General features: G+C 47.2%; 1 protein-coding gene across 1 annotated transcript in view; it reads right to left on the bottom strand.

Annotated features, from left to right (window-relative positions):
• SLC6A2 (solute carrier family 6 member 2) overlaps positions 1-22544 on the bottom strand; it is a 1625321-nt gene that overhangs the window by 905768 nt on the left and 697009 nt on the right. Inside the window, exon 8 of the mRNA XM_063437889.1 lies at positions 17041-17165. Coding sequence (XP_063293959.1) covers positions 17041-17165 — 125 coding nt within the window. The remainder of the gene's footprint in view (positions 1-17040; positions 17166-22544) is intronic.

Genomic DNA, 22544 nt, shown 5'->3' with positions numbered 1-22544 from the left:
CAGCAGGGAAAACGCCAGAAGAGAGAGAGCAGTTGAAGATGTGTGTTAAGGAAGGCACGAGACAAGTGAGAGAGATCTAATAAGGTGAGATGGGACAGGATCGAGTGGTCAGTAGCCGGGGAGAATGTCTGAAGGGTAGGAAAGGCATGATCTATGTGTGGTTGAGAAACAGAATGGCAGGGAGGGGAAAATTATTTCCTTAGCTGTTCAATCTTGTCGGTAAAGTAGCATGCAAAGCCATCGGCTGTAAAGTTAGTTTGGGGGGTGGCCACAGCAGGGCGATTAAGAGAATTAAAGGTGTCAAAGAGACGCCTGAGATTGCAGGAGCATGCACTAATGATAAAGGAAAAGTAGGACTGTTTGGCAAGGGCAAGGGCTGCTCTGTATGAACACAATATGAATCTATAAAGGAGAAAGTCTGACTGGGTGCGAGACTTCCTCCAGGAGCGTTCAGCACAACAGGAGCATCTTTGCAGGTAGCATGTTGATTTAGTATGCCATGGTTGGGGGCGGGTCCTCCTCGAGGTGCTTGTTTGGAGCGGTGCTGCAGCATTCAAGGCAGAGGTGAGGGTAGTGTTATATGCGGAGATGGCCAGTGAAGAACAGGAGAGGGAAGGGATGGACAGCAGTCGTGAATCAATATCAGCTGACAACTGCTAGAGATCAAGATGATACTGGTGCCTCCTGAGTTGAGGGGGGTTAGGCTGAGGTTGTTGGGTGAGGGGGTACACAAGAGCAAATGATAAGAGGTGGTGATCAGAGAGGAAATGGAGTGTTGCAGATATTAGATACTGTACATGCATAAGTGAAGATTAGGTCAAGGGTATTGCCAGCTACATGGGTGGGAGAATTAGCCCACTGTGATAGCCAGAGGGAGGAAGTAATGGAAAGTAGTTTAGAGGCTGCAGAGGTCAAAGGTGGGTTAATAGGAATATTGAAGTCCCCGAGAATTAGGGATGGAATGTTTTTCCTGCATCAACATTGGATTGATGACCATGCCATTATAGTTTAGAGAAGACTTACATGGGCTCTAAATATTATAAGTGTTCCAAGTTTTTTCTCACTTCTTATTTTGTATAAACATACTGTCCTATGATGTGTTTTTTACATTTATAATATCTAGGTTAAATACCAAAGGAAACCATTCACCATTGTGTGTGCAAAATCACCTTATCCTTGTATCCATTTAGGTAATTCAATTCGCCCACTATTTGCCTTCGTCTCAGTGGTCCCCCGAGGCCTACCTCCATTCTCCAGATGGGAGATAATACGCCCCATGGGCCAAATCATAGCTAACCGCCTCGCTCATTGCATAGTTAGGGCCTCACTTGTCACGCCTTGTCTATCTTCTGTTTAACAGTCACCAAGAGGCCAACACCCCACCACAACGCTCGGTGGCCACAAAACCCCTCGCACCAACACTTAGGTAAAGCCTCTCAAGCCACTTGGCAACTAGGTAGGTCTTACCTGTCACTTGCCTAGTGAAACATTTCACCGTTTGGCACTAGCTAGCCAGCCAATACACATCCCCAGTTCTAAGCATATTACCACTATATTTCAGTATGTCTCAGATTCCCAATGACTGTGAGGATGTATCAGTCCCCAGCACTCCGGCCTTGTCCGCTACTCCCAACGCAAGGGCGATGCTGGTAGCCCCGAATCCATCAGTTCATGGACCATCTTCCGCATCACAGCTGAGCTACGTAAACGCGGCATCCCTTTCCCAGCAACAGCCAGGAAAGCGGAACTATTCCAGCTTGTGCGTACCTGCACAGACTATACACAAGGCAGGGGAGGGCTTGAGTGGCTCAAACGACACCAACCTCCATACGATGATCGCTTCCCTAGTGTCCTCAATGGGGAAATTTAATGACAGGCTGTAAAGACTGGAAGCACGTAGCCTTCCCGTTACTGCAACTGAGTCTTTCACAGCTGAACTTCCAGGTACACCACAGTTACAACAGGGTAATAGTGTACCCGCTAGAGCATTGGTATTTCTTCGGTATTTCTATTTCACCAAACATGGACCCCCCCTCCAGCTTGTTAACTTCAAAAGAAACATTTAATTCAAGTGATCTCTTTTTTGTCTCCTGAACGCATGCAGTGGCGTTCGGTTGTCGAGTGGGTGGAACAATTTTTGAACCCCGGAAAAACCATATCATAGCCTGCTCCGTTCCCAGACACCCCAGGAGAGCACTCCTTGGGGAAAAGACACTTCCAAACAGGGGGAACATTTGCTCCCTACGAGCTAGGGGGAGCCTACGTAAGGTTTGTCAGTAAAAGCAAAACACTTAAGAAACCACTGTGGCACTCCGCAGAGGTAGCCAAAATAGTAAAAAACTAAAAGTTAGCATTTAGTAATTATTAAAAAACCTAGAGTGAGGAAGATAGTCAGATCTATAAGATTAGGCAGAAAGAGGCTAAGCAAGTTATAAGAGCTTCCAAATCACAAACCGAACAAAAAATAGCACAGTCAGTAAAAAAGGGGACAAAACATTTTTGAGATACATAAATGAGAAATGGAAAGTAAAACAAGGATTAGTTAGATTAAAACCAAAAAAAGGAAGGTATGTAGAAGAGGATAAAAGTCTAGCTTACCTCCTCAATTAATATTTTGGTTCAGTATTTACAGATGAAAATGAAGGAAAGGGGCCTCAGTTAGGAAAAAGGACAAATGAGTCATTTGTTACATGTGAGTTTACAGAGGAAGAGGTTCTATTTCAACTATCAAAATTAAAGACAAATAAGTTGATGGGGCCTGATGGAATATTAAAAGAGCTTAGTGGTGCACTAGCAAAACCATTAACAGATTTATTTAACCAATCATTGTTAATGGGAGTAGTCCCAGAAGATTGGAAATAAGTGCATGTTGTGCCCATTCACAAGAAAGTTAGTAGGGAGCAGCCGGGCAACTAAAGGCCAGGATGCCTTATTTCAGTAGCGGGGAAAGTAATGGAAACCATGTTAAAGGATAGGATTGTTAAACATCTAAAAACACATGCATTTCAAGATCAGAGACAACATGGGTTTACTTCAGGGAGATCATGCCAAACTAATCTTATTTAATTTTTTTAATGGGTAACTAAAATAATAGATCAGGGTGGTGCAGTAGATATTGCTTACCTAGATTTCAGTAAGGCTTTTGACACTGTTGCACATAGAAGGCTATGCTAGCTATAAGATAAGGCCAGGGACTATTGAAAGTATTAAAAAAATTGGGAAGACTAGATGGGCTGAATGGTTCTTATCTGCCGTCACAGTCTATGTTTCCATGTTTATATTTGTATAGGAACTCCCGAAAGTTGCTCTTTTGCTACCTCCCTTTCCTCTGGAACGATTTTGGGCAACAACCGCGTGTGCGGTTGGTCAAAATTTTACCCCGCTGGCGATTCAGCTATGCTCCATGTGTCTGAGCGCTATTTGGACCACTTGGGGACTCAGATCTGGGCTATCCGGGTATATAAGACTTGTGGGGGTTCCTATCGATCTTGTGTATATTTCAGGGTGTTTTGTATGGTACCTCGATTGTCTGGGAGATAATTAGTTTAAGCAAGTGCAAACTCACTTATCTCCTAGGCACAGACGCCTGGACGAGTTTTCCTATGTATTTGATGGAGACCCCATGCTGGGGGTCTGTATATATAACCAGACCCCCTGGACCTAATAAACCAGTTGTAGCGTTACTTACCTTATCCAGGGGCCGGCCGCGGTCCTCTCTTCGAGCCGTGCGCCGTCCTTCTGCTGCACGAGCCGCATGCGGCTCATCCGACTGCTGCAACAGGAAGGCGGGCAGTGACCGCGAGAAGTGGTCACGTGTCCTGCCTGAATCTAAGAGCGCGCCGCGGGTCTCGGGCGCGCGCTTAAAGAAACAGTGGGAGCCTATATTGGCAAAAGGCTCCCATTGGCCCCTGTCATGCCACACTCCCCATACACTTACCTTTTGGGGGTGTGGATATGACAGGAGCCAATCACATTAATTTAGAAGGTACTTATACTCACCTTTTTCCCCTAGTCCTTGCCCTATCGTGGTTTCTGTTGCAGTTCCCTTTAGCGCTTGTTGTGTTCAGTTGTGTTCATTCGTATTGACCTTGGCTTTGTTTCTGACTACGTTATCTCTTTATCCTTATCTGTTCTGTTTGCCGGCTTGCTGTTTACTGTGTACCAGACCCCGGCTAGTCCTAGTTTACGCTGTCTCTTTGTGCCCTTGACCTCAGATCGTTCCTGACTCTGTCTCCTCTCATATACGTTGAGTCCGGCCATTCTAAGGTCCGGTAGACGTATCTCTCCTCTGTGTTGTCTTTTGTTGAGTTGAATCCTGCGAGTTGGGGTATATTTTCGTTACACCAGTCTCATTTACACTTCATCAAGTCTTGGCTGATGCTTGGACTAGGGAGACTAAGGAGACTCTTCAGTCGATATAGGAGCGGGGATCCTTACAGTTATCAATGTGGAGAAACCTGAGTGTAGCGGAGAGCCGATCTTGCACAGCTATTCTCCACTAGAGATTCCAGTGAGGCTCAGGAACAAGGTGATGTTAAGTCCATAGGCAAGGTTTCCAGCAGGTAAAGTAATACAGCAGTATCCCCATCGCAATCCTAATAACTGGACGACACACAGTTTCAGGAGTAGACTGACAAACTTTATTCCACAGTTCCTTATAAAGCCCTCTCCCATGCAAGGGAGGAGGTTCTAACACTTAAGACATTATCCAATCTCTAAGTAGTAACCTCCCCCAGATCTCCTCCCCTCCTCTAGCATCATAATCCCCTTATTGTGTACACAGTTTTCCCCGAGTTTTGGATGTACCCTAAATACTTGGGGTACATCCACAAATCCAACATCCCCAGATAGCTCTATTCTGGGGGACCAACATACTTAAAAATTAGCCCATTCGGATGAATGGTTCGTGAGATATGGGGTTCCAAAGATTTGACCGACCGCATGGGTAAAGTATCCGAAAACAGTTCCATGCATTTTGGCCCTGCGGTCGGTCACAAACAAGGGAATGAAAACAGGCGAATTGCCTGTGTTATAGAGCCTGGAGAGGGTTTGAATGAATTCCCTTGTTTATGGGGCTCTTTCTACCGAACGGCGGGTCATTCGGTAGTTTCCATACGAATTTCTGGAAGTATGGAGGTCTCAGCGGTGTTTGCCTAGTCAAGTGTCCGATTTTAGTTCCAGACACTCGACGGCAAAACACCGCTGTTCGGTAGTTTAAGTTGGCCGCCGCCACGTGTTTGTTTCCCGAATGGCGGCCACCCAGAGGACAAAGACCACACTGCGCTGATTGCCAATTACCTGTTTGCAACATTGTTGCAAACGGTAATTGGAGGCACACTCATTCCTGGGTGGTCTGGTTGTTCGGTAGTTTCATTCCCTTGTTTTATTTGAATGATTCTACCGAACAACTAGAGGAATACAATTCTTTACATACATTTAACTGTCATTATACCCGGATACCATGCTTTCTATACATGTACATACACATTAAACCAGCCATATGACCAAATACACTTATTCTCATACATGTCGTGGGACAGCCCGGTACCAATCCGCTACACTGCTCCCCCTTGCCCACAAGCCGGCATACACAGTCTGATCCAACACGGATCGGCTTGGGGATGTCCGGGGGCTCACGGATCATTTCTCTAAGTCAGTTTGTCTTGACAACCCGTCAGCATTTCCATTCTGCTTACCCGGCCGGTACTGGATATTAAAGTCAAAAGGCTGTAGCGCCAAACTCCAGCGCAGCAGCCTGGCGTTGTCTCCAGCCACCCGGTTCAGCCAGACTAACGGGTTGTGATCCGTGAGCAAGGAAAAGGGCTGTCCATATAAATAGGGTTGTAGCTTCTTTAGGGCCCACACCACAGCCAGGCATTCCTTTTCGATGGCGGCGTAGCTTACTTCTCGAGGTAACAGTTTGCGACTGATGTAAGCCACTGGATGTTCCCCGCCATCGGCCCCGACTTGACTCAGTACTGCCCCCAATCCAAACATAGAAGCGTCTGTGTGAACAAGAAAACGTTTAGTTGGATTGGGAGCTGCCAAGACAGGGGCATTTATCAGTGCATTTTTCAATTGTTGGAATGCCTGCTCACACTCCGGGGTCCAGTTTACTTGGCGGGGAAGGTTCTTACGGGTCAGGTCAGTGAGGGGTTTGGCCAGGGCGCTATAATTGGGAACAAACTTCCGGTAATACCCTGCTGTCCCTAGAAACGCTAAAACCTGGGTCTTAGTCCTAGGGGTGGGCCACTGGGCTACAGCCTCTACTTTGGCGGGTTCGGGTTTTTGTTTACCGCACCCTACTCTATGTCCCAGGTATTGTACCTCAGCCATGCCGATACTACACTTGGCCGGCTTCAAGGTCAGACCTGCTTCCCTTATCCTATCTAGTACAGCTCCGATGTGAGCTAAGTGTTCCTGCCACGTATTGCTAAAAATAGCAATATCGTCCAGGTAGGCACATGTATAGTCCTGGAATCCATCTAGGAGTCGATCCACCATCCTTTGGAAGGTGGCTGGGGCGTTTTTCATCCCAAATGGCATGACCTTAAACTGGTACAAGCCAAATGGGGTGACAAAGGCCGACTTCGGGATGGCGTCTGGGGCCAGGGGGATTTGCCAATACCCTTTACACAAGTCAATAGTGGTGAGGTATTGGCCCCTGGCCATTCTGTCCAGTAACTCGTCTATCCGGGGCATCGGATAGGCGTCAGATACAGTCTTCTCGTTCAATCTCCTATAGTCCACGCAGAAGCGGGTCGTACCGTCTCGCTTTGGTACGAGGACTACAGGAGATGCCCAAGGACTGTCTGAGGGTTCAATCACCCCCAGTTGGAGCATTTCGTCGATCTCCTTACGCATGTTTGCCCGTACCGCTTCTGGAATGCGGTATGGCGTCTGGCGCATGGGTAGTTGCCCTGGGGTCTCGACCCGGTGAGTTGCCAGAGGCGTGTATCCAGGTACATTAGAGAACGTGTCGCGTTTCTCTTCCAATAGTTGCTGTACCTCGATCCGCTCCTGTGGGCTCAGCCGATCTCCCAGCGTAACCTCCCCTAAATCTCCGGACAGCTGCCCATCCCCCAGCAAATCGGGGAGGGGTAAGCTGTCAAACTCTTCCGTGTTAGGGGCACAGATGGCGGTTACCTCCTCAGTACGCTCGTGGTAGGGCTTCAGCATGTTCACATGGAGCATGCGTCGCCCCCCAGTCCCTGTGCAGGGGCCGATAATATAGGTGGTATCGCATCTTTGCTCCACCACCTTATATGGGCCCTGCCAGGCGGCCTGTAACTTATCATGTCGGACAGGTTTTAAAATTAGTACCTTCTGCCCGACCTGAAAGCTACGGTCCCTGGCTCCCCGATCATACCATGTACGCTGGCGGGTCTGGGCCTCCTGAAGGTTTTCCCGTACCGTCTTGGTCAACGCTTCTAGGCGGTCCCGAAAGGCCAACACATATGGTAGGATGGGAGTGCCATCTGTGCTCCGGTCTCCCTCCCAATGCTCTCTAATAAGATCCAATGGGCCTCGGACCCTCCTTCCAAACAATAATTCAAACGGGGAGAACCCTGTGGATTCCTGCGGCACCTCCCGGTATGCAAATAGGAGGTGCGGCAGGAATCGTTCCCAGTCCTTGTGGGTCTCTGCGAAGGTTCGGAGCATCTGCTTCAAGGTACCATTGAATCGTTCGCAGAGCCCGTTCGTCTGGGGGTGGTAAGGGGCGCTGATAATAGGCTTAATGCCACAGATCCTCCAGAGGTGTTGGGTGAATTCTGCGGTAAACTGGGTACCCTGATCCGAGATAATCTCCCTGGGTAATCCCATCCGGGAGAATATCCGCATGAGGGCATCCGCGACCGTCTCAGCGTGGATGTTGGTCAGAGCCACTGCTTCTGGATACCTGGTGGCATAATCTACGACCGTTAAAATATACCGTTTTCCTGACGGGCTAACTTTATTGAGGGGGCCTATCAGATCCACCGCTATTCGGCTAAAAGGTTCCTCTATTATGGGTAAGGGGTGAAGTTTAGCCTTCCTGCGATCCCCCCTTTTTCCCACTCTCTGGCAGGTATCGCAAGTCGTGCAATATCTGCGTACTTCCTGGCTAATCCCTGGCCAGAAGAAACTCTGGGTTAGTCTGTACCTGGTGCGACTAACCCCTAGATGTCCGGATAGCGGAATATCATGCGCTATCCGGAGTAATTCAGCCCGGTACCGCTGTGGTACCACTAATTGTCTCCTCGCTATCGGGTCTAACCCCGTAATCTGTTTGGTTGTTTCCCTGTATAAAAGTTGTTTATCCCAGATAAACTTCTCTCCCTCCGCCCCGGGGGAACCCGTGCCAACCTTGTCCCTATACACCTGAAGCGTGGGGTCTGTTGCGACTTCAGCTACAAATTCATTAGGTGGAGCCCAGGGGACACATTCTAGAGGGGGGGTAGGGTTGCTTACCTGGACCTCCGGCAGTGTGTTGTGGTCCTGGGTGCGGGCCTGTTGTCGGGTGACTACAGGGTTGACCTCTCCTGTGGTGGGTGACTGGGGCTCAAAAGCAGAAGTGAGCCTCCCCAGATCGTTCCCCAATAAAACCTCCGCCGGTAAATGTGGCATCAACCCCACCTCCACTTCCCCTGCCCCCGCTCCCCAATGTAAATGTACCCTTGAGTAGGTAGCCGGTACACTGCTCCCCCAGCTACCCGGACGGCAACAGTTTTGTTCAGTTTTGCCTGATCTGAAATCAGGTGGCTCTGTACCAAAGTGATGGTGGCTCCCGAATCTCGTAATCCCCGGACTGCTGTACCATTCAGATATACCGTCTGTCGATGGTGCCGTAGATTATCCACATTGGCCTGGACCGGATCTGCCTCGTGCAGTACCTCCCATTGTTCCACAGTAGTAATGGGGACTGCGGAACCATATGGGGTGGTGACTAGGTCCTGGTAGTGGTGGGCTGCGGCCGCCCTGGGTGGAGGTGGGCCTGGACGAATCCAGGTGGAACGGTCCCGTAGCTGTGGGCATTCCCTTTTATAATGTCCCCACTTCTGGCAGTGATGACAGGGGCCAGCGGTGGGTTGTCGGAACCGGGGCTGTGCAGCGGGTGGTGGAGGTGGTGGTAGCGGTCTCGGTGGAGCTGGGGTGTAGTTGTTTCCCCCGAATGTTTTAAAGGTTGCTTTTGGAGCTGCAGGTTTTTGTGACCTGCGTGCATCCAGGTAGTCATCCGCTTTCCTAGCCGCCTCGGTAAGGGAAGTAGGGTTTCTGTCCCTTACCCATTCCTGGACCTCATTGGTTACTCCCTCATAGAACTGCTCCATCAGCAACATTTGTATTACATCCTACATAGAACGTGCCTTGCTAGCTTGCACCCACCCGAGCGCTGCCCCCTGTAATCGGCATGCCCACTCTGCGTGCGAGTCCTTCTCTGTTTTCTTTAGATCCCGGAACCTCCGCCGGTATGCCTCGGGTGTTATAGCATACCTGGCGAGTATAATTTCTTTCACTTTACTGTAATTCCTTATTTCGTCATTAGGTACAGTCCGATATGCCTCTGCTGCCTTCCCGGTTAACCTTCCGGCCAAAATAGGTACCCAGTCCTCTGCGTTAATTTTATGCAGTGCACACAGTCTTTCAAAGTCTTACAGGAAAGCGTCTATATCTTCCTCTGCCTCCACATATGTTTTAAAAGCCTGGTATGGTATTTTAGGCTTACCTTCCTGTGGCACATTAATTGCAGAGCTTTGTTCTGGTGCCTGTGTCCTTAGGATGAATTCTTGTACCTCGGCCATTGTCCTGGTAACAATTTCTGTTGGGGGGTTTTCCCCATAAAAGGATAGCCTGAACTGAACCTGCCTCTGGAATTCCGATCCTTGTGGTGTTCCTCCCGGCTCCCTCTGTGCCGGAACTGAATCGCCCTCCATTCTGTACTCTGCCATGAGTTCTGTAACAAGTACTGCTTTCTTCTTATTGCTGGCTTGTATACCCCTTGCCTCTAGGAGGTCCTTTAGTGTGGAGCGTTTTAGCGCAGAAAAATCAATCTCCATCCGTACTCCATTTACGCTTGTTCCTCTGTGAGTTTGGATCCCAGCGCTGCCAACCAATGTAGCGGAGAGCCGATCTTGCACAGCTATTCTCCACTAGAGATTCCAGTGAGGCTCAGGAACAAGGTGATGTTAAGTCCATAGGCAAGGTTTCCAGCGGGTAAAGTAATACAGCAGTATCCCCATCGCAATCCCAATAACTGGACGACACACAGTTTCAGGAGTAGACTGACAAGCTTTATTCCACAGTTCCTTATAAAGCCCTCTCCCATGCAAGGGAGGAGGTTCTAACACTTAAGACATTATCCAATCTCTAAGTAGTAACCTCCCCCAGATCTCCTCCCCTCCTCTAGCATCATAATCCCCTTATTGTGTACACAGTTTTCCCCGAGTTTTGGATGTACCCTAAATACTTGGGGTACATCCACAAATCCAAAATCCAACATCAGATAGCTCTATTCTGGGGGACCAACATACTTAAAAATTAGCCCATTCGGATGAATGGTTCGTGAGATATGGGGTTCCAAAGATTTGACCGACCGCATGGGTAAAGTATCCGAAAACAGTTCCATGCATTTTGGCCCTGCGGTCGGTCACAAACAAGGGAATGAAAACAGGCAAATTGCCTGTGTTATAGAGCCTGGAGAGGGTTTGAATGAATTCCCTTGTTTATGGGGCTCTTTCTACCGAACGGCGGGTCATTCGGTAGTTTCCATACGAATTTCTGGAAGTATGGAGGTCTCAGCGGTGTTTGCCTAGTCAAGTGTCCGATTTTAGTTCCAGACACTCGACGGCAAAACACCGCTGTTCGGTAGTTTAAGATGGCCGCCGCCACGTGTTTGTTTCCCGAATGGCGGCCACCCAGAGGACAAAGACCACACTGCACTGATTGCCAATTACCTGTTTGCAACATTGTTGCAAACGGTAATTGGAGGCACACTCATTCCTGGGTGGTCTGGTTGTTCGGTAGTTTCATTCCCTTGTTTTATTTGAATGATTCTACCGAACAACTAGAGGAATACAATTCTTTACATACATTTAACTGTCATTATACCCGGATACCATGCTTTCTATACATGTACATACACATTAAACCAGCCATATGACCAAATACACTTATTCTCATACATGTCGTGGGACAGCCCGGTACCAATCCGCTACACTGAGCTAGTATCCTCCCAGTCAGTCCCGTTTCCGAGCTTCATCGTGGATTTAACTCAGGCGGTGCTCTGTCTTCTTCTCTCCTAGGAAGCCGCAATCAGGAAGGATACCAGACGCTTGCTCCGTAGTCCTTGGGTCTCTTTGGGGGATCTTGCATGGACAATATATCTGCTATCATCTTCCATTCAGACCGTTTCCGCTGTCTGCTATATAAATCGCCCAGGAGGTTCCCTTTCCAAGCTCCTGTCGGATCTCACGAAGGATCATTACCTGTACAGGCTGGACAAGAGCTTATTTGCCAAATTGTTTTCTCAGGGTAAGTCTTCTCGACTATTTATGTCTTCCAGTCTGTCATTTGGGCAGCTCATGTTCTTTCTCAGGCCCTTACCGTAGGGAAGCCCTAGTTTGCGGTGCGCCACTCAAAGGTGTTTTCTTTTGCACACAGGGTAAGTCTTCTGGGACTGTTTGAGGGGATTTCCCCTGGGGTAGCTAGGCCTGCAATTTGTGTGCTTTGGTTTATTTGGCGCAGGAGCGGTTCTAGGCATAGAATGAAAATAAGTAGGGACAGTGGGCATCCCTGGCGTGTACCATTGTGTATGTGGAATGGTTTGGAAAGAAATCCTGTGCTAAAGACTTTGGCTGATGGTTGCTGATAGAGGGCCATGATGCTTGAGATGAAAGCGGGGGGGAGACTTCATTCTTGCTAGTGTGCATGTAACCCCAGTGCAAGCAATCAAATGCTTTTTCAGCGTCTAATGCGAGTATCAGACCCTCCTCAGAGGAGCGGCTGACCCAGTTAATGAGGTTCAGAAAGTGTCTGGTATTATCACCAACCTGCCTGCCGGGTACAAAACACGCCTGTTCTTCTGATATTAAAAACCCGCCTGTTCTTCTGATATTAGTGTAGTGAGTAGGTGTTTGAGTTGCATCCTTTATGTAAGATAGCCATCGCAGGCTTTACGTCCACATTAAGCAGGGATATCGGGCGGAAATTGGCGCATAGTGTGGGAGGTTTGTTGGGCTTGTGCAGCGTCACAATATATGCTTCTAACATGTCCCGTGGGAGCATGCCCGATTCCTTAACGGTATTAAAAAGTGTGGTGAGATGAGGGGTCAATTGGTCTGCTAACTTTATATAGTAATAATTGGATAGTCCATCAGGGCCGGGCGCTTTGTGTTTGGGGAGCGATAATATCGCCTTTCTGATCTCCTCCTCTGTGAATGGGTTCTCAAGCATCGCACATTGTTCTTGCGACAGTTGGTGCATTTGCGCCTGGTCCAAAAAGAGCTCTATCTCCTCCCTAGAAGGCTGATGGGTCTCTGGGTCATTGTGTAGCTGGTATAATGATTCATAGTACCCTGCCAGCTCATTAACAATGTCTTGAGGCTGAGAGAGTTTGGCCTTCTGATTGGTTGTGATATAGGGGATTTTGGATTGAAGGTACCGTTGTTTCAAATTGTTAGCCAAGTGTTTGCCCTCTTTGTTGCCTGTATTGTAGTAATTTGGTTTTAGATAACTCATGTGCCGTTCAGTTGTGTGGAGTTGTAAGGAGGAGAGTTTGGCATTTAGTGTCATTAGGTGTCTATGGAGTTGTTTAGTAGGGTTGGTGTTGTGTTGGGTTTCCAGCTCTGAGATCTCACGCTCAAGTCTAGCTTGGTTATGACAGTGAGGGAGCCAATCTGAATAAGGTGTCCCCGTATCACCACCTCGTGTGCCGACCATTGGGTGGTTAGGGGAGGTCGTGCAGTGTTCATGCTCTGAAAAATAGTGTGTGAGTCGGGACGTCAGCTCGGTGAGGTATTACGGGTTGTCTAGCAAGGTCTCATTCAGTCTCCATGTACCACATCCCCTGGCCGTGTGAGGGGCTTTCAGTGTAATTAGTAGTGGCGCATGGTCCGACCAGGTAATAGGACCAATGTGCACCTTAATTGCGTGCGGTAATATTCGTTTGTCAAAGAGGCATAGGTCAATTCTGGAATAAGTCATATGTACCTGCGAGTAGAAGGTATAGTCTCTCACATGAGGGTTTAGGTTGCGCCACACATCATAGTAGTCGTGTATGTGTAGGAGGTCAGAGAGGTGTACGCCTAACGAGATCCATTTGCTTTTGGTCAATTTATGTTGTGACCTACGCATATCCAACTATTTGCTTTTGTGCAATTTATGTTGTGACCTACGCATATCCAACTGTGGGTCAGGGGTCATATTACAGTGTGCCCAAGTTTATATTGATCGATTTTTCGGAATGCTATACTCAAGAAGGATTTTTGGGTGTCGTTCGGTGCGTACACTGATGCCACTGTTATCTGAAGGCCATTCAGCGCACCCGCTACTATAAAAAGCCTGCCGTCTTTACTCGCGTATTGTTTGGTTAGGGAAAAAAATCCAGTTGTTATGGAAGTATATGGAGACTCCCTTTGATTTTGTATTGGCTATTGCGTGGTTTAATTTGAAATTTAGGGGGTTACGTGTGCAGAAATGGGTCTCTTGTAAACACGCTATTGCTGCCTTGGAGTGGGATATTTCTCACGCAGTTAATCTTTGTTTGAGGGGGCTGTTAAGGCCTTTGACGTTCATGGAGAACATGAAGATGGTCATCCATTGTTCCAGACCTTGTGCATAGGCGTGCGCAGCCTATTGCATTAGGGTGTGCACCCTAAAGCACAAACACACGCCGCATGTATATATATATATATATATATATATATATATATACATACATACACACACATACATATACTGCTGTTTGTGTGTGCTGCTGGTGCGCTGTGTGTGTGTGGGTGTTCGTAGTGTGCTATGTGTGTGAGAGTGCTGTTTGTGTGCTGTGTGTGAGGGTGCTGGTAGTGTGCTGTGTGTGTGAGGGTGCTGTTTGTGTGATATGTGTGTGTGAGGGTGCTGTTTGTGTCGTGTATTTGTGAGGGTGCTGTTATTGTGCTGTGTGTGAGTGTGCTGTTTGTGTGAGGGAGCTGTGTGTGTTTGTGAGGGTGCTGTTAGTGTGCTGTGTGTGTGAGGGTGCTGTTTGTGTGCTGTGTATGTGAGGGTGCCGTGTGTGCTCGCTGTTTGTGTTAGGGTGCTGTATGTGTGTAGGTGCTGTGTGTGTGTATGTGCTGTATGTGAAGGTGGGGGCAGATTAGTAAATAACCCCCTCCCTTCTTACCTTATGTAGGGAGGGGGGATCCTTGCTGTCCAAGGGAGAGTGAACTCTAGCCTGCGGGGCTAGAGTTCACTCTCGCGAGATCTGAGCATTGCCGCGGCAACGCTCAGATCTCGCGAGAGGAACCTGGCGGAGCTTCTGTCTAGAGCTCCATGGGTCCTCTCCTGCCTCCCTCCATGCTGCTGGTGAGGTAGATCTTTGATCTCCCCGCCGGCCCATGGAGGCTAAGAGCAGAGCCGGCACTTCGATAGCGCCAGCTCTGCATGAGCCGACAGGGGAGATCCGGAGATCTCCCCTGCCGGCAGGGGTCAAGTCCTGGGGAATAAAGTGTGGGATCTCTCCCAAGATTCCCACCCCCCCAAAAAAATATACACTTGTGTGTGTGTGTGTGTATATATGTATATATATATATATATATATCTATATATACACGCGTACACACACTCACACACACATACTCAGACACACACACATATATTCACAGACACACAACATACATTCACAGACACACACACACACTTACAGGCATACACACACACTTACAGGCACACACACATACATTCACAGACACACACTCACTTACAGACACATACACTCACAGACACACACATACATTCACAGACACACACACTTACAGACACAGGCACACACACATACATTCACAGACACACATACACACTTACAGGCACACACACATACATTCACAGACACACACTCACTTACAGACACACATACACACACACTTACAGACACATACACTCACAGACACACACACACATACACTCACAGACACACACACAAACACTCACAGACACACACACTTACATTCACATACACACTTACAGACACACAGACACACACATACACACTTACAAACACATACACTCACAGACACACACACACACACACACTTACAGACACTCACACATACATACATTCACAGACACACACACTCACACACATTGACAAATTATTATTTTTTTTTACAAAAATTGTCCACCCAGCCTCCCTACCTGGAGAGCTGGCGTGGACTTGTCCCTGGGGTCCAGTGGGTCGGGCGGCTCTCTCCATACAACAAGCGGCGAGGGAGCTGTGTGCTCTCTGCTCCCTCTCGCCGCGCGGGCTGTCTGCTGTAGCTGGGAGCCGGAATATGACGTCATATTCCGGCTCCCATTATCAGCAAACGGCGCGCGGCGAGAGGGAGCTGAGAGCACACAGCTCCCTCACCGCTTGTTGTATGGAGAGAGCCGCCCGACCGGGGGGGAGGGGGGGTGGGGGGTGTCCGGGTGTCCATCACCTCTTGCTCCCACCCCATGACGGGGGGGGAGGAGGAGGAAAGCATTTGGGGGCGGCAGAGTACCTGCGGGAACAGCGTTCCTGCAGGACTCACAGGCGTGCCGCGGGGATTAGGGTGTGCCCAGGCACACCCAGCACACCCCGTGCGCACGCCTATGACCTTGTGTGTGCTTGACATAGTGGGCATATGGCACAGGGCGCAGGAATATGTACTGCAACAAGTGAACATAGGGGTTTGGGGAGACATATAGAACCATAAAACAAAACTAAAGTATATACATAGTTTTAATGCCTTTCTAGGCATACTTTGTGGGTGGAGCGCTAGCCGGCAGATATCTCTGACTCCCACCTTCATCCGTGGGGGTACGCTCAGTGTGCGGACCCTATACCCACGTGCTTCCCTATTCTTACTAAACAGCGCCTTAGTTGCACGCTCCTTTATGTAAGATAGCCATCGCAGGCTTCCCTCTGCCAGGGCGTTTGCCTCAAATCAGGACCACGATACACAAACATGTATTCCTGACACTATTGTGTTAAAAACACCACCTAGCCCCACTTTACCCATCTACATATAGTAAAATCTTACTTTTATTCCAGTCTGCTGCTGGCTCTGCCCCTGATCTTCCTGGTTTGCTGAGATAATCAGAAGTGTTGATCTGAGCCAATCACAATGTTTTCCCACAGAAAAGCATTGGATTAGAAGAGACTATCAAGGAGGCAAATCAGGGGCAGAGTTAGCACAAGCCAAAGATAGCCCTGGCCAATCCACATCTCTCTATGAGGAATGTTGAGAGTCTCCATGCAGAGGGTGGAGACTCTGAATGTCAGTGCTGCACAGTCTTCCCCAGGAGGCAGCTCTAGTAGCTTTCTGAGGATTGGTCAGTGTAGGTATCCCTAAGTTGTAATGTAAACATTGTATTTTCTCTGAAAAGAAAGTGTTTACTGAAAACAGCCTGAAGGGAATGATTATACTCACCAGAACAAATACATTAAGCTGTAGTTGTTCTGGTGACTATAGTGTCCCTTTAAGTGACTCATGTAGACATTACATTGGTTGGTTTAACATAATTGATTAATTTGCTGTATTCTTTGCATGTCACAATAAATATATAACTATTGGTAACATGTGAAATTTACTGGTAAATCATAAATTACCTTTGAATCACTAATTTTAGGTTCCGGAGTAAAAAGGTAGACACTCCTTGTTTTAATGCATATGTAGTTACAATTAACGGATATTCTCATAAAATTACAACATCATAATAAACTATTAAAGGTTTAATCATGTTCATACATTATTATTTCAATACTTTTGCCCCATAAAGTAACCCTACAATACATACACTTTACATAATAAGACAGTTAAAGCTGAGCCTTGCATGGAATTTCATACTCACCTTCTGTTGCAACATCCTCAATTTTTACATTGTGTTTGTGAGCCATATATCCTAGGATTGAGAAGATGGCAAATCCCGAAATGAAGCTTGTCACACAGTTTATAGTACTGGTTAACAGTGCATCCCTAAAAATAGACAGAGGATTTTTTGTTTGTTTTTTTCACTTTATTTTTATTTTGCATTGTCAAAAAAAGAAAGGGGTTACAAATAGGAACAAAATAAGTGGTTTAGAAAAATTCATACATAAGAGATTGCATACATAATGAATCACATTATTATGGTTGAAACAAATGTGCATTGAGCAAACCACAACAACATTTGTAAGTCTGGTATCTATCGCCAATTAGGAATTGTCGTAATTGTCATATCATTAAAGTTGACATAATTAAAGTTATAACAATACTCATATACAATGAGAGAGAATTATAGGCCCATGCAACATACCCGGCTTTGTGTATTAAATATAATTTAGGTATAATACTATAACGTATACTCGTAGTGGAATGTATGTTACAAATATTACTCATAGGATGAGGGCTAATGCCGTAAGTAACCTAGTTGTTAAAGGGACATTCATCACCTTGCAACAACTGTTTCATTCAAAAGCTTTAGCATTGAATGAGACAGTTGCCTCACTTTGAAGGTTGAAAAAGCAGATGAATATGATTTGTTTTTTTGTCATTTTAACCTGCTTTTTTTTCATTTCTTTCGACAATCTTTATTTTACAGGATGTTTTATATGTATAGAAAAAAATTGTAAAAACAGCAAAACAGGTTCAACCATAAAGTTTCACTATCGAACTCAAGGCATATGTAGGAGATTTAGTAAATCCAACCTATGACCCTTTTGATGAATCCAGAGGTATGACCTCTGAGGCCTCATGGGGTTCATACAGTTTGAAATACTGATGAGAAGGATGAGCAGGAGGTATGGGGAGAGGAGGGTCAGAGAGCGAGGGTGAAAAAAAAATGAAGAGGGGGGTTATTCCTGTCTTTAGTCCCCCAAAATATACTATGAGTGAAAGCCCTAGGACATTGTGTGGTAGGTGATATGTATATGAGCCCGGCGCTGGAATAAGGTAAGCTGCTGAATGGAGTTTTAACCCCTTCAGTGCCACAGGAGGGGGACCCTTAGGGTGGAGGCACCCTCAGGGCACTATAGTGTCAGGAAAACCGCTATGTTTTCTTGACACTATAGTGATCCTTTAAGTTATTTCCAAGGACCGTGCTAACTACTGTGGTGGAATCTCGGTAAAAATAAATTTAGTAGGCCGAGATTACCACGTGGTATGTGTACGTGCATATACTGGTGTATCGGTCGGTTGGTTGCACGTGGCAAAGATACAATCAGTAGTGTACGGAGCATTTGCAAGGATACAGGATATACGAGTATTTCCTCTCCTCCATTGTGCTGGGCAAGCCATGTGGTCAAACAGGAAGTTAGTTCTTGTTCGATTGATTGGGTAAGAGTATGTGTGGGTGGAGCTTATTATGGGAGGAGATACATGCCTATATAAGGAGCCTACACTATTGTCCGGGGCTCAGATCTTGTTGTATTTTGGTGACATTAGTCCCTCTGAGTCCCGGTCGGTGAATCGAATAAAGAATCTCTTCCTTCCTGAAGAAACCTGTGTCCATCTCTCTGTGCTTGGCTTCCGTCAGTTTCTCTGGTATCATTTGGTGCATTGGCCGGGAAGCTCATCGTTCAACGGTAGCTGAGAAGCAGAGGCGTGAGACGGTCTATCTTTGCCCACGCTCTCTACGGCTGCACCCCTGAACTTCTGCGTGGACCTCCCTTCGTCTCGGTGCCACTGGTCTGTTGTCCAGGAGATCATCGGCCTCTACGTAGTAAGTGCTGGGGTGTCCCCGTCGATGAGTGTGAACCCAGGTTCAGGAACGAGTAGGTAAGACGACCGCTGTTTTAGTATTGGATACCGATTGTGCGGTAGGCCCATAAGGGGTTATTTTGAATCTGCCCCCTCCAGTGGAGGGAAGGAGCGAAGGCACACCGCTCAATTAAACGCCCTGTAGTCAGCCCGTTTAATTTTGGTTTGGAGTCAGGCTGGGTTCTGGTGTAAATAGCCCAAGCCGGACACCGGTGTCTTGTCTAGACTAGCGTTCTAGGGTGTATATTACGTTCGCTAGGTCGGAGGGACCGGGAGACTAAGCGGCGCCTGTGTAAATTTGGTTCGCTAGATCTCAACCTATCTTGGCTAAGTGGGAAGGCGTGTAAATTTGGAACCCACTAGACTTTTGATAGAGTATATAGACTAAGAGGGTTCTGTTGTAAATTCTGCCCTCTAGTTCGCTATATGTGGTGCTTGGGCAGTGTGGCTAACCAAAACGGATGTAAATAGTTTTAGGTAGTCCATCAAGGTACTGGCCAATAGATTAGTTGGGAATTGTAAATGTGTTAAAGATTGTTGTAGTAGCGTGTATATCTTGCTAGATAGCGTGAGCTCTGCCGTCTAGCGAGAATGTGAATAGTGTGTAACTGTATTATAGCGCACGGTACCATAACCATGTATAATTACTGATACTGTAAATAACTACTAATAACTGTCGTCTATGTTGTATGTTTAACACCATAACCACTACTAATTGAACTGTGACTTTAAATTGTACTCTAACCAATGCTAACCGTACTATAACTACTGTTTGTAAAGACGATGTTACTGGGGTATGTTATAGACGGGAAATTCAGATATAGGGAATTATAGCGTGGGTGACTGTATAGTTTCGCCAAAGGGCACAGTATTAGTTACTTAGTGACTGGTGTAACAGCTGTGTGTGTACGGGAATTCCCTGAGTGTTTTGTTGTGTGCGTTTCTAACTTGTGTTGTGTGCGTTTTGTTGTGTGCGTTAGTAACTGTACCACGTGGTGCTGTTGCCGAGGGAACGGGTGTGACCGTTGGAAGAGTGTTTGTTTAGTTTCTGTTGGAGACGACGCTTCATTGTTGGTATGGGTGCGTCAGATTCAACGGTGATGGATCCCTTAGGATGTGTGCTGAAAAACTTTAACAAGGGATACACTGTATATGATTTTGGGGTTAAGATGTCTCCAACACGCCTGACTACTTTATGTAGTAGGGAATGGCCTACTTTGGTTGCCGCATGGCCACCACGTGGCAGTTTGGATCCTAATCTGGTACAGCGTGTACACGTGGCTGTATCAGGTAGGCCTGAACTTTACGGCCAGTTTCCGTATATAGACTGTTGGAAGCAGGCGGTAAACGACTTGCCAAAATGGATCCGGGTATGCCACGAGGAACAATGTCGCCTCATGGTGGCCCGAACTTGCTTGTCCACTAAGGCCGTAATTACGCCCATCTTGGACATGCCTCCTGAGTCCGAGATCCCCATGCCTTACTCCTCCTCCACCGGAAGAGGAAGAGGAGGTGCTGATGGTAACGCTCCTCCCCTTGCCCCGTTGTCCCCACCTACCCCCTTCTCTAGCTCAGAGCCCAGCCCCCTTGTTTTAAACCCTCCCCTTCCGGTACCTATCTCTGTTAACTCCACCTACCCAGGTTTGGCGCCATTTCTAGTTCCTGGTCAGGCTCCTCCTAGCCCGGCCCGGAATATTTTACTCACCGACCTCCCCCTCAGTAAAGCATCCCCTTGTCTTACTACCCCTCGACCGGAACCCCTAACTGACGTTCCTAAATGAAGCCCCATACTAACCCGACAACTGACCGGTACCCTCCAACCCCACGTTATCAAATGCCTCTCCGATTGACACCTGGCCCGACACACATCAACGGTGATGGCCAGATACAACAAGCTGATCCCGTCTTTGTTTATGTACCCTTCACTACAACTGATCTATTTAACTGGAAGACCCATAACTCCTCATACACCGAAAAGCCTCAAGCCATGACAGATTTGTTTACCTCTATAGTCCAGACACATAATCCCACTTGGACTGATTGCCAGCAACTGCTTATGACATTGTTTAATAACGAGGAAAGGACAAGGATAAACCAAGCGGCAATTAAAGCGCTGGAAGAAGTGGCCCGTACACAAAATCAGGCCAACCCGGCAGCATGGGCCGCAGCACATTATCCAAACACTGATCCGGAATGGAATGTCAATGGCGCAGACATGGCCCATTTGAAAGCATACAGGGACGCTATTATTGCTGGCATGAAAGCCGGAGGGAAGAAGGCGATTAATATGTCTAAGACGGCTGAGGTGTTACAGAAATGTGATGAATCGCCCAGTGTCTTTTATGACCGATTATTGGAGGCATACCGTTTGTATACCCCCTTTAATCCAGAGGCTCCTGAGAATTCCCGAATGGTTAACTCTGCCATTGTCAGCCAAGCCTACGGAGATATAAAGCGCAAGCTGCAGAAGTTAGAGGGGTTCATAGGAATGTCTATAACCAAACTAATGGAAATAGCCAATAAAGTATACATGAATAGGGAGACAGAGACGAAGAAGGAGGAAGAGCGAAAGATGCGTAGGAAAGCAGATATGCTAGCGGTAGCTATCGCAGGCGTAGATAGAAGGGAAAAGGAAGTGTATAAGGGAACGGATAAAGGCGAGAGTAAATGGAATAGGGAACCTTTGAGTAGAAACCAATGCGCGTACTGTAGGGAAGAAGGGCATTGGAGAAGTGAGTGTCCACAAAGGGAACAGTATGAGAGAGACAGACCTAGGGCAGGGTATAGTAATAATTATAGAGGCAGAGCGAGAGGTAGAGGAGGCCCTGGAGGAAATAGTGGTAATAATAGAGGAAGCGTTAGTGGGGATAGGTATTATCCAGCAGCGCAGAGACCCCGCGATAGAGAAGATAGGGACTTTGTAGGTTTGGCTGACACGGTCATGGAGGACTATTGATACTGATCGGGCTCCATCCCCCTTGGCCGAGCGGAGCCTATGGTCGATGTAGCAATAGGGGGAAAAAGGAGTGCCTTCATGATAGACACTGGTGCTGAACATTCGGTGGTGACTGACCTAGTTGCTCCTCCTTCAGGAAGAACCATCACCGTAATAGGAGCAACTGGAAGGAGTGCTGCTAAACCGGTTCTTAAAAGTCGACTCTGTACATTGGGAGGCCATGTAGTTAAACATCAGTTCCTTTATATGCCTGAATGTCCAGTCCAACTGCTAGGACGTGATTTGTTGTCGAAATTACAAGCACAGATAACATTTCTACCTAACGGAACAACATCTTTAAAGTTCAATGGACCTTCAGGTATAATGACAATATCTGTACCAAAGGAAAAAGAGTGGCGACTTTATACAGTGTTGACCAGCCAAAACCCTAAGAGTGATGAATCCTGGTTCAATATACCAGGAGTGCGGACAGAGAACAACCCACCAGGACTTGCTCGCAATATTCCACCAATTCGAATCGAACTAAAACTTGGGGTTTATCCAGTGAGCTTAAGACAATATCACATCCCACAAAAGGCCAAGAAGAATATACAATCTTATTTGGATAAGTTCATAAGGTATGGAATCCTAAAATTCTGTACTTCCCCCTGGAACACCCCATT

This window comes from Pelobates fuscus, chromosome 12, assembly GCF_036172605.1.
Source record: "Pelobates fuscus isolate aPelFus1 chromosome 12, aPelFus1.pri, whole genome shotgun sequence".
Classification (NCBI taxonomy): domain Eukaryota; kingdom Metazoa; phylum Chordata; class Amphibia; order Anura; family Pelobatidae; genus Pelobates; species Pelobates fuscus.
The sequence above is the reverse complement of the archived record's forward strand: the minus strand, read 5'-3'. Positions and strand labels throughout refer to the sequence as shown.